The 12,817-nt window shown below is 42.0% G+C and overlaps 2 protein-coding genes across 2 annotated transcripts in view; one reads left to right on the top strand and one right to left on the bottom strand.

The window, feature by feature from the left end:
* Positions 1-12,817, bottom strand: part of FKBP15 (FK506 binding protein 15, 133kDa) — a 106,760-nt gene that overhangs the window by 48,107 nt on the left and 45,836 nt on the right. The window contains exons 4-5 of the mRNA XM_011950116.1: positions 8,370-8,477; positions 6,448-6,653 (exon numbers count right to left, since the gene is read on the bottom strand). Coding sequence (XP_011805506.1) covers positions 6,448-6,500 — 53 coding nt within the window. The 5' untranslated portion in view covers positions 6,501-6,653; positions 8,370-8,477. The remainder of the gene's footprint in view (positions 1-6,447; positions 6,654-8,369; positions 8,478-12,817) is intronic.
* The window catches only part of SLC31A1 (solute carrier family 31 (copper transporter), member 1), a 43,018-nt gene continuing 36,977 nt past the window's right edge, over positions 6,777-12,817 (top strand). Inside the window, exon 1 of the mRNA XM_011950117.1 lies at positions 6,777-6,945. The gene's annotated coding sequence lies outside the window, so the exon portion shown is untranslated. The remainder of the gene's footprint in view (positions 6,946-12,817) is intronic.

Raw genomic sequence — 12,817 nt, 5'->3', positions numbered from 1 at the left:
GGATGGTCTCGATCTCCTGACCTCGTGATCCGCCCGTCTCGGCCTCCCAAAGTGCTGGGATTACAGGCTTGAGCCACCGCGCCCGGCCTTGCACTTTCATGCTATGAAGATGGCTTCTTTCCCTCAACCTCATGAACCTCTGCTCACTTCCAACTTTTCTTCTGCAGCATCCTCACCTCTCTCAGCCTTCACAGAATTGAAAAGAGTTAGGGCCTTGCTCTGAATTAGGCTTTGGTTTAAGGAAATTTGTGACTGATTTGATGTTCTCTCAGATCCCTCAAACTTTCTCCATGTCAGCAATAAGGCTGTTTTGCTTTCTCATCATTTGTGTGTTCACTGGAGCAAGCACTTTTAATTTCCTTTAGGAATGTTTCCTTTGCATTCACAATACGGCTAACTGGCACAAGAGGCCTAGTTTTTGGCCTGTCTTTGTTTTTACACTCCTTCCTCACAAAGCTTGATCATTTCTACCTTTTTTAAAGCGAGAGATGTGCAACTCTTCCTTTCACTTAAACACTTAAGGTCGTTGTAGGGTTATTAATTGGCCTAATGCCAATATTGCTGAGTCATGGAGTATAGGTAGGCCCAAGAAGAGGAAAAAAAGAGAACTGCCAGTCCGTGGAGCAGTCAGAACATACACAACATTTATCAATTAAGTTCACTATTTTATGTGGGCATGGTTTGTGACAACAACAATTACAATAACACCAAAGATCACACCATAATAGATATAATGCCATTGAAAAAGTTTGAAATACTCAGAGGATGTATGTGTGTGTGTGTGTGTGTATATATACAATTATTTTTTTTTTCTTTGAGATGCAGTCTCACTCGGTCGCCCAGGCTGGAGTGCAGTGGCACAATCTCGGCTCACTACAACCTCCGCCTCCTGGGTTCAAGAGATTCTCATGCCTCAGCGTCCCAAATTGCTAGGATCACAGGAGCGCACCACCAGGCCCTGCTAATTTCTGTATTTTTTAGTAGAGACACGGTTTTGCTATGTTGGCCAGGCTGGTTGCAAACTCCTGGCCTCAAGTGATCCACCCACCTCAGCCTCCCACAGTGCTGGGATTATAGGTGTGAGCCACTGCAACTGACCAAGAGAATATTTTTGAATATTAAGAGAATTACCAAAATGTGACATGGAGACACGAAGGGAGCAATTTTGCTGTTGGCAAAATTATGCCAACAGACTCACTCAACACAGGGTTGGCCACGACCTTCATTTCGTAAAAAAAAAAAAAAAAAAAATCTGCAAGGCACAATAAAGCAAATCTAAAAAAAAAAAAAAAAAAAAGAGGTATGCCCAGGGTCTGGTATAGGTTCAATAAATGAATTCAAAGCTTAGTCTGGCTCTGAGTGCCTCTTCTCCAAAGGCATCCTTAGTTTAGGTGAAGTAAACATTGAAACTTCCCAACAAGTTGTTTTGGCTTTTCGGGTTTTTTCAAAACTAGTTTTATGTATAGAGAAATATGCACTAGCATTTTACAAAATAAATTTGATATGACTTGAAACTATTACCTTCTTTTCTCAAAGTAGTCTAGTGTAAGTTTGTTTCCTGTAAATAGGCCAGAAATGCCTACCATAAATGAGTAAGAGGTTTAAACGAGATTGTAAATGCAGTGCTTGTGTAAGAGCAGCGCTGGCCTAAAAAGACATCAAGGAATGCTTATGGAATTTAGAAGAGAGCAAGATTTTTCCTTTCAGGCAGGAAAATTTGGGCAAATTGCCTAAAGGAATAAGATTCTGGAAGAGCTGGGTTTCACTGTCTTTAACACAGTGAAAAATGTACAAAGCTTAGCACTTAGTTAAGATAACACATAAGAAAAGAATGTCCTTGTTAGCTTCAGTAAGCCATTGGTATTGGACTTGCTGTTTTAATTTTGCAGGTATAGCCTGTTTAAAAGGAAAGACAAGAATGTCATAAGTGAACTGTGTTTCCATAGATGTTCTAAAGACCAGCCAACTGAAGACTACAAAGTCAATCCAAAAGCCAGGTCAACCTAATTAGTTTTCAGATTAATTCCAATTTCTTTTCTTCTTCTTTTTTTTTTTTGAGATGGAATTTTGCTCTTGGCGTCCAGGCTAGAGTGCAATGGCAGGATCTCAGCTTACTGCAACCTCCACCTCCAGGATTCAAGTGATTCTCCTGTCTCAGTCTCCTGATCACCGAGGTTATGGGCACCCGCCACCATGCCTGGCTAATTTTTATATTTTTAGTAGATATGGGGTTTCACCATGTTGGCCAGGCTGGTCTTGAACTCCTGACCTCAGGTGATCCACCCACCTCAGCCTCCCAAAGTGCTGGGATTACAGGCGCAAAGCCACCACGCCCAGCCTTTTTTTTTTTTTTTTTATGAGACGGAGAGTAGCTTTGTCGCCCAGGCTGAGTGCACTGGCACGACCTCGGCTCACTGCAACCTCCGCCTCCCAGATTCAAGCGATTCTCCTGCCTCAGCCTCCTGAGTAGCTGGATTACAGGCACCCGTCACCACACCCAGTTAATTTTTGTATTTTTGTAGAGACGGGGTTTCACTGTGTTGGCCAGGCTGGTCTCAATCTCCTGATCTCATGATCCGCCCACCTTGTCCTCCCAAAGTGCTGGGATTACAAGTTTGAACCACCATGCTCAGCCCCATTTTCTATTAATATTTTTAATGGACTCTACATCAACTTGGGAGATAAGTTACTTGTAAATTTTTAGCAGGGCACGGTGGCTCACTCTCAGAGGCTGAGAAAGGAGGACTGCTTGAGGCCAGGAGTTCAAGACCAGCCTGAGCAACATAGCAAGACCCCACATTTACAAAAAATTAAAAATTAGCCAGGCGTGGTGGCATGCGCCTGTAGTCCCAGCTACTTGGGAGACTGAAGCGAGCGGATTGCTTGAGCCCAGGAGTTCAAAGCTGCAGTGAGACATGACTGTACCACTGCACACCAGCCTGGGCGTCAGAGCAAAACCCTGTCTCAAAAAATAAATAAATCAACAAAAATGAATAAATTTTTAGATTTTGCCACTACTAAAGAACTCTCAAATGTACACACTCTCCCTATGTTGGCAAGAATCAGTTTGCTAACTCTGGACTTGAGTCAATGTTCATAATTCATAGGAAAAGTCATGACAACATTAACTACATTTAAAAAAAAATGTTAGACAATGCATTTAGTCACCAACGACCTCACCTCACCTCAGTTTTATATTACTTTTTTTCTCATCAAAAACAAAAACACATGCATTTATATTGTATCAATATATTTTAATAAACGGATTATTTTTGTTGGTAAAGTATTAATACTTTTTAAATAAACTGACATCAAACATCTATTTCAATAATAACAACAATAGCACATAGGCAGGTCTGGTGGAATCTGCCTACCTGATTTCAGATCCAGGCTCTATTACTTTCTAGTTGCATGATGTTGGACAACTTACCTCTCTGAGCCTTTGTCATTTGTAAAATGGATCTAATAGTTAATAGTACCTCATAGAGAAGAGTAAATACACTAATGTATATATACATTTCTCACTTGTAAACTGGGCATAGCAGGTAAAATTACTTCATAGAGTAGAAGGAAGGAATAAATACAATAATGTCTATGTATTCCTTAGAACAGTGTGTGGCATTGAGTAAGCACAGATTATGTATTTATATACTTGTGAATACATCCTATTATCTCAAAACGTGGTTCAACTCAGATACCCCTGCAAGGGTGAAAGCATGCTTGATTGACATACAAGTTGACCTGCAACCATAAACTGATAATTAGCATTAACATTAAAACTATAGAATGGGGAAAGGTCTCCAAGTTTATCTAGGTCAAACCTCATTATTGAATAGGTTGGGGTATGGAGAGACAAGGATGGAAGATAATCTGTCCAAAGTCACATTCCTAACTGGGGATAGAATCAACATTAGAATCTAGGCTTTTTCGTATCTTTTACAGAACTTAAAATGCTTTCTGATGATCAGCTAATTTATCTTTTTACCCTCTTTAGATTGGTGATTTACCATTACTATGCTAATCAGATCTGCCTACACACACCTTTAGAATCTAAAACAAATATATACATAACTGGCCCTTTAAAAATGTTTTGTGATTATTATTCCTGGGTTGATTTTATTCTACTACTAAAATAAAAGTTTCTTAGGGACAGAAACTGTGCCTTATTCCTATCTTATAGTACCTAGCTGAAGCCAAGTACTATTACTTCATTACTATTACTTCCCACAACAGTGAGGAATGGGCTAAAACAAACAAACAAACAAAAGCAAGCCTCTTGATTACTACTTCTACATTAATAGTAAACTCTAAGAGGCCTAGAAATTCAGAAGGCAGATTGTCAGATACTTCCACTTCTATTAGGCTTGAATATCCTTAATGGAATCAAGCAAGTCAGTTGTCTAAATCAAGAGACTTGGAACTTAAGCAAGTATACTTATAGTAATATATGGCTATAAAAGAGGAAGTGAAAAGCAGTTGCAGTATTCACTGTCATATGTTCTACTTCCTTAGAGAAAACCAAAAAAGGAATAGATAAATCAGAGAATGTTGGTGAAACTTTCTGTATTCTCAGTGTTAAATTTGATTTGGTTTTCCTGATAACCGTGGGGAACAAAAATAAGCTGTAACTTTGCTTAGCATGTCTTTTATCATCAAATTAGCTGTTGTCTATGTCTAGGAGTACAGTCACATGCCTAGAATTCAAGTGTCCCAGATCCTTGAGAAGCCTGCTCAGGAAAAAAGAATAGTTGAGCCAACAAGAATTTATCTCTGGCCAGGAATCTGGAAAAGAGCACATGACTGTCATTACTTATCCTATAATTTTCAGTCAGCTTGGACTGATTGTTGCAAGAAAGTTGGGAGCCCTAACATTACAGACTTCTCCCAAATACTTTCACATAGTGAAGGATGTGAATTTAAAGTATAACCTTCAAAATTTTCAAGTGGTCTAATATACGGCTATACACAAAACAGGTTTGTTGGAAGGAACATTAATTCAAAAAGCTGGCTACAGAGTCAACAGCAGCAAGGAGTTTGGACTGTATGGAGATTTGTTAATGTTTTGGGTGGAACAGGGAAAAAAGGAACCAAAGCACAGCTTAACTCTAAAACAACTGAGAAACGGAAAGAACTCGAAGTAGAACTAAGTGAATGCAGGCCATCTAAAGAGGGGGTACGAAGGGAAAAGAGTGATGAGAGTGAAAAGACTTAAGGATAGGTAATACAGAGCTAGTCAGTGTAAATCAAAAGTTCCTATTTAAAGACAAAAGAAGGCCAGTGTCATTTTATGGTCATTCATCTATTAACTCATTTGTTTATGTGTTGTCTATGACTACTCTCACCCTACAAGGCAGAACTGAGTATTTGTGGTTGCAACAGAAACCACATGGCCCAATAGATCTCTAAGCAACTTAAGGGGAGGCACAGCAGTTTAATCATTTTTGTAACCTCTTAGTATTCAGCAGATTAAGGAGCATATGTGGTGTATTTGTCATTTTTCCAGTACATTCTTCAGCATGCACAAAATTTGTTAAGCATACGTTCAAAGATAAGCTCTGCAATGATCAGAGCTTGGTAGCTCACAAGTTTGCAGGAAGTCAAGCTGTCCACTGGCACAACACAATGGAAAAGGCTAAACTGACCACTGAAAGAGACAAAACTCTGCCTCTCTTTAAAGATTTCTATCCCAGGCTGGTATATATTAATATAACGCTTGAGGAAACTGGAGAATGACGGAAGTCTGTTACGTTGGTTTTAAGCTTTAAACTTTACAAAGTGCAGTTTCGCAGCTATTATTCATTCAATAGCCACTTCCTGAGCACTCACTATGTGCTAGGTACCATGTTGAGTGCTAGACAGAAATGAACAACATAAGCAGTCCCTGTCCTGTGAGGACTCATAATCTAATAGGTTCGGGGTACAAGAATAGAGGCAAACACACCTAACTGTAGGAATAAGGAAGAGAAAGCAATTCATTCTGCCTGTGGCTGCAGAAGAAGGAAAAGCATCCAAAACGTGACATCCCAGCTGGGCCTTGAAGAATGCTAGAGCTGACCCACCAGGGCCCGGTTCTAAACTGTCATCGCCTTCTCCACGGAGAAGAGAAAGTCTCTTATCAGTCCCAGCTGACTCCTACAAAAATTCTGAGGCAGGAAGTCTCATCAGCAATCATTCCCATTTCACAGGAGAAATTGTGACCCAGAATGCAAAAGGCAAACCCCAGGGTTATCTTCGCGCCAAGAGAGATGCCGGGTCCCGAACCTCAGATTGGCAGAGTCAGCACAGTTGGAAGCTCTGCCCAGATTCTGAGAGGTGTAGAGCACTGGAATGTGGCAAGTCTCCCCCCGGAAGTTGGGAAAAGGCCTGAGAAGAGATCGACCCCCCTCCAACAATCCGCCGGTATCTCTCAGCCACGCCCTCCAGCGCATACTTCTCAGTGTCACTCACCCGCCGCTGGGCGATAGGAAATCGGTGTCGTCCTCGTCCCCCGCACCGAACATTGCGTTGGCTTTCACCAGGCTGCGGGGAGGAAGCTGGGTATTTCCAGATTCCCAGGGCCTGTCACCGCCAACGTCGTAAAATGCCGCGGCGGCGTGCTGCTTTCCGGCAGGGTGAACTCCCTTACGGTCTCTGGGCCGAAAGTAGTCTAGGCTCTGGAGAAGGTGGGGCAAAGGCAAATGAGAGACTCGCGCGGGCACGCGCGCCGCGTGACGTCAGGCCGCTCCAGCCCGCGGTGGGGGGGGGGGGGTCGGAGCTTCACAGTCCCGTGCAGGGATTGGTCGGTAATGCTAGGGGGCGGGAGGGGGCGGGAAATCCTCGGCCTCGGTGGCGGTGGTGGACACGTCGAGCCGGGTAGAAGTGGACGGGCCGTTCGAGGAGTCGTGAGGGGGTGACGGGTTAAGATTGGGAGAGAGAGGCGCTAGTGGCTGGACTCGACCTGGGAAGGTAAGGCTTCTCCCGGTCCCTTTCTAGCACCCCTGTGCATGGGTACCGTCCTTTCCCCAGCGGGACAAGGACCCTCCTGGCCGCTCTCCTCAGCTCCGCGGAAGGAGAAAGAACTCGGGACTGGAGGGTTAAAGACTTGGGCTTCGGCCTGGTCCCTGCAGTGGCATAGCCAGAGTGACCTTGGGCCGGGGTGCTCGGTGCCTCAGTTTCCCCGTGTATGCAACTGGCCATTTGTCCAGTGCTTCCATGTGACTAGTCCGAGGTCACAAAGAGTAAAGGGCAGACTGAGACTGGATTCCTCGTCCTTTGATTCAGGACATAGTGAGCTAGTGCGTGAACAAGAAACTTACCAGCCCTTAAGCACTGTGTGCCTTTACAGAATGGCTATTGAAAGACTGTAGCATACACCTCGAGGAAAGTCCCCTTTCTAGAGTCCACCTGTATTCTACGCAGGTGAGGTGCAGAAGAGCTAGGATATTCTGGCGGTGGGTGATGGAAAGGAGGATACTTTGGAGGCAGACACATCCCCAGCCCAACCTTGGCGTGGGTTTCCCTGGGTCTTCCTGCGACAGTCCTAAATCAACATCAATTGTGACGGACTCCTCTGACTCCAGTTTCCACCCTATCTGTATCTTACCTAAGTATTTTTTTGGTTAACCTGGTATCATTCTCGAAACAGTCCTGGAGTAGTCCTGGCTTAGACAAGGTGTGGCTCAGGAGATAGTGTCCCAGTGTAGCGTCCACAGACTCACTGGAGTTCTTGGGCTTCCCCTCACAGTCAGGTTGGTACTACAGGTGTCCCTTACCTGAATGTTTCAATCTGTCAGTATGAAATTGAAGCGAAGTTCTCCCTCCCAGAGAACTTTGCACCTCCTGGCAAAGATGTTAAAGCAGCAAAGGCTCACAGTTGGAATGATGCAACCGGAATCTAAGCACTAGAACCGGAACTGGAACTAGAATCTAAGGACTAGCATTAGAACTGTTTCAGTAGCTCTGTTAAGTGTGTGAACTTGGCTACCTCTTGGAGGTGTTGGGGGAATAACTGGATTAAGTACCACGGCACTTTCTAATCACTCTCCCCAATACTGGTCACTGTGATTGCAGCCCTGAAACATCTAAATGTTTAACAGAAAGAGCTTGCTAGCCCCTGGCCTACATTATCTATGCTATTTTTAACATAGAGTGAATACTTAAAGTCACTTGCAAAGCAGTCTCACTGCAGAATCTTTCTAGTTGTTTATGAAATGTCCTTCCAGCCTTTTCTTTAAAAAAAAAAAAAAATGGCCAAGGGAATATTTGAACTCTGATCCTATATTCTTGGGTGGAGGTGTTTTTATCCTGGATGTTTAAGTAGCTTTTTAGGTACTCAGGAATCCTAAAATCAATAGCCTTTTTGGTGATTGGAACATCACGAAAGTGCATACCCAAATTATCACTGTACAAACACAGCTGCTGATTCTTATTTAGCAGTATGAGGAGGAGGAAGATGATGGTGAGTCTTCCCAGGCTTTGAACTGCAGGACTGGGTGCACCTAAAAAAAAAAAAAAAAGAAAGCCACTGTCTTCCTAAATTCGTGTATCTTCAGATTGGTAATATTGGACTAGGAATCAGGAAATCTGAATTCCTGTCCCAGCCCTTCTAACTCAACTCTGAGTTTGGACCAGGCTCCCTAAACACTGTAAAACAAGTGGATTAGACCTGGACTTCTACTGAGTAATTCTTGGGGATACAAAGGCAAGTAAGGCACAACCTTGATCTCAAGTTTAAAGTAAGCATTTTTGTTTATTTGTTTTGCTTAAGTATACAACTTTTAGAATATTCATGACATGTATTGTCAACCCCCTGAAGATTGGCCAGGAAGCAGCAATTTTTTTTCTCCACCCTCCACCCTCCTTCCTCCCTCAGGGAAGCAGCAATTTTAATAATTCTTTTCAAATTATCAGCAATTTTGCAACAGAGATGACAGTCTTTATATACGAGTATGCCCATACTAATCTGTACTGATGCATGCATTTTAAAATTAGTAAAGTTATAACCAAGTTATATCAGGTATAATGACAGGAATATGAATTAAATGCAGGTTCTAGGGCATCTATAACATTCACTCAGTTACTGAAAGCAGACTTTTAGGGCCATGAGTTTGCTAACTAAAGAAGTACATTAAAGCAGGGAATCACACAGATAATAGTTACATGCATAACATTTTAACGAAGACATAAACATTCTTTTAACAGAGGCCTCAGCCTTTTCTTGGAATGTAGGACCCTGTTGCCTGTTTTTATAAGTAAAGCTTTATTAGAACACAGCCTTGCTCGTTTGTTTATGTATTGTCTATGACTACTCTCAGCCTACAAGGCAGAATTGAGTATTTGTGGTTGAGACAGAAACAACATGGCCTCAACACCTAAAATGTTTACTTTTGGCCCTTTACAGAAAGAGCTTGCTAGCCCCTGGCCTACCTTATCTATGGTATTTTTAACATAGAATGAATACTTAAAGTCACTTGCAAAGCAGTCTCATTGCAGAATCTTTCTAGGTGTTTATGAAATGCCCTTCCAGCCTTTTCTGTTGTCTCCCACACCTAACAGCAAGTTTATGTGTTATCTGTATGCTCACTTTTTTTTTTTTTTTTGAGACGGAGTTTCGCTCTTGTTGCCCAGGCTGGAGTGCAATGGCATGATCTTGGCTCACCACAACCTCCACCTCCCGAGTTCAAGTGATTCTTCTGCCTCAGCCTCCTGAGTAGCCGGGATTACAGGCATGTGCCACCATGCCCAGCTAATTTTGTATTTTTAGTAGAGATGGGGTTTCTCCATGTTGGTCAGGCTGGTCTGGAACTCCCGATCTCAGGTGATCCACCCGCCTTGGCCTCCCAAAGTGCTGGGATTACAGGCATGAGCCACCACGCCTGGCCTTGTATGCTCACTTTTATCTCGTCTTTTCAAAGCATTCAATGTGGATTTTATAGAAATAACTACTAGAGAGGCTATGTCTTACAGTAGTTAAGTACTTGAGCCCTAGAGCCAAATTGCTTTGCCACTTACTAGTTATATAGGCCATAGGCAAGTTACTCAGTTTCTGCCTTTGTAAAATAGGCATAATGGTAGTATCCATTTCTAGGTTTCTTGTGAAGATTATAGGAGTTAATTCATGTAAAGCATTTAGAAAGTGTCTGGCAAGTAGTAGGTACTCAGTGTTAATTGTTGCTGTCATTTTTCTCTTCTCATTTATACTTCATTGCTTTACATAGTATTTACATATTTTCAATAATAAGCACAACTGGCATAAATTGGTTTGTGAATAAACACACTGTCACCATTGATAAGCACACTTCACAGAGGGGGAACCAGAAGTGTTGTTCCCATCACATTGGAGAATAGCCTAGTGGTGTGGTGTCAGTTAAATTGGATAAGAGAGTTCTGTGGGATGGTTTGCTATAAGTATAAGGCAACAGTTCCCAAAAGAAAGTAATGGATTAAAATTGAAAAGGAATCCAGGACCATATTTGTCAAATACCTTGAAGGTGAAGGTGACAAGTTTGTACTTAGCTCGGTAGGAAGTGGAATTTTTTTATTCTAAATGGCATGATTGATGTAAAAAAGTTCAAATGGCTCAGGAGTGTATGAAGTAAAAAGTTAAATTTCCCCAGCTCCATTCCATGTCAGTAGCCACTTCATTTTTTAATGGCCCCTAGAACATGGGGTTGTTCTGAAGGCATGGTAAACACTACTTGGGGCACTGGTATTAATCTGTTACAATTTTCAACAGCTTTCCTTTGGATTATAGTCTCAATTTTGAATTGAGAAAAATAAAGTTTCCATACTGAATGTGAATAGAATGAAATGACTGTTTTGAAAGTAGATACCATACTCATAAGAGTCTTTGATTCCTAAGTCTTTCTCTACCTCTTGTTTCCAACTTGGAAGTCTTGGTAGAGAAGGACTTAGGAATCAGAGACTCATCTCTACTGTTAATTCATTTTTGCACTTTTCCCACCAGAAATGCTACAAGAGAGAAAGATGATATAATTATCACTAGAAAAGCAAAGTGTTCGGCTGGGCATGGTGGCTCCTGCCTGTAATCTCAGCACAGGTGGATCGCCTGAGGTCAGGAGTTTGAGACCAGCCTGGCCAACATGATGAAACCCCGTCTCTATTGAAAATACAAAAATTAATCGGGCATGGTGGCGGGCACCTGTAGTCCCAGCTACTCAGGAGACTGAGACACGAGAATAGCTTGAGCTCTGGAGAGGCATAGGTTGCAGTGAGCCGAGGTCACGCCACTGCACTCCAACCTGGCAACAGAGCGAGACTCCATCTCAAAAGAAAAAAAAAAGGAAAGCAAAGTATTTACAGAGACAAGTTGATTTCAACTAGCAGTTGTCAGATAAGTTAGTAAAAAGGTGTCACCCAAATAACTGCATTTTAAAGTTGACAGGGCAGGCCTGACTGGGGAAAAGGGAGGGAAGGGGTAGGGGGTTGCTGATGCCTGTCCTACCGCATGCAGCTCTTAAAGCCATTTTAAAAACTTAAAAGTTTTTTGTAGTTTTGTGACTTAAGTATGACAAGTCATCAGAAGTCTGATACTTAATACATTACAATGAACAGTTTATGCCAAAAGAAATCTTATAGTAGGGCCTGGGAAGGAAATGCTTTTGAAGTTCCATTGCTTTGAGTAATATCGTTTTATGATTTAGGTAACATCCCCAAGCAGAGGAGGGGCCCATCCTTAGGAATGCAAAGCCCTGCAGAGAAGGAAAGGGTTGAGAAGGGTCCACCCTACTTCTTTTCCTTTACACAATGGCCCTAGGTTTTTGTATACAACGTGCTTTTGTAGGCTAAGGACATAATGAAATACAGCATGGTAAGATGGAAGCCTGAATCTCAAAAGTAAATATGAGAAGTGATTCGGAGGGAACATATAAACAGAGCAAAATTATAGTAACAGGTGACATATTTCCCTAGATAGAAGAGTTATCGTAGAACTATGATGAGTGTTTATATAATTTTGAAGCAGTTTAGAGCATCTAGAATGTAGTCATTTAATTTATGAAATGAAAGACAGAGAAATGCTGTAACTCGTACACCCGCATCCTCTCTCCTGCCTTTTCTGATGGTTTTTTATGAGCTCTCACACAACCCATATGCATAATCTATACCTTAGTACATTTTACATTATTTTTAAATTATTTACATGTGTCCCTCTTTCACCAGAATGGGTTTCTTAAGGTTAGAGTTTCATCATGGTACCTTCATTCAATAGGTGTGCAATAAACAGTGAAAGAATAGTCTGAGTTCCTCAGAGTTGCACAGCAAATGAGACCTAAGAGCCAGATCTAGAATGCAGATCTAGAACCTCTTGCAATTCCTAGCCCAGTACTTTTACTGCCACACCATACAGCCTCTATCTGAGATATTGAACAACTTTTTCGTTTTCATTTTCTTTTTTATTTTATTTTATTTTATTTTTTCTTGAAACAGGGTCTTGCTCTGTTGCCCAGGTTGGAGTGCAGTAGCACGATCTCAGCTCACTGCAACCTCTGTCTCTCAGGCTCAAGCAATCTCAGCCTTCCGAGTAGCTGGGACTACAGGCATGCACCACCACGCCCAGCTAATTTTTTGTATTTTTGATAGAGTTGGGGCTTTGCCATGTTGCCCAGGCTGGTCTCAAACTCCTGAGCTTAAGCAATCTGCCCTTCTTGGCCTCCTAGAGTGCTGGGATTACAGGCGTGAGCCACCATACCCAGCCTCATTTTCATTCTCGTATTGCGTTTTCATTAAATCATTCAAGTTCCTGTTATCTTGTGTAACATATTTAATTGCATTTTCCTACTGAGTAAAAAAAAGGGAACAGTTCAAATGTTTTCTAGTT

The sequence above is a fragment of the Colobus angolensis genome, unplaced genomic scaffold (genome assembly GCF_000951035.1).
Source record: "Colobus angolensis palliatus isolate OR3802 unplaced genomic scaffold, Cang.pa_1.0 Scaffold301, whole genome shotgun sequence".
NCBI classification, from domain to species: Eukaryota; Metazoa; Chordata; class Mammalia; order Primates; family Cercopithecidae; genus Colobus; species Colobus angolensis.
The sequence above is the reverse complement of the archived record's forward strand: the minus strand, read 5'-3'. Positions and strand labels throughout refer to the sequence as shown.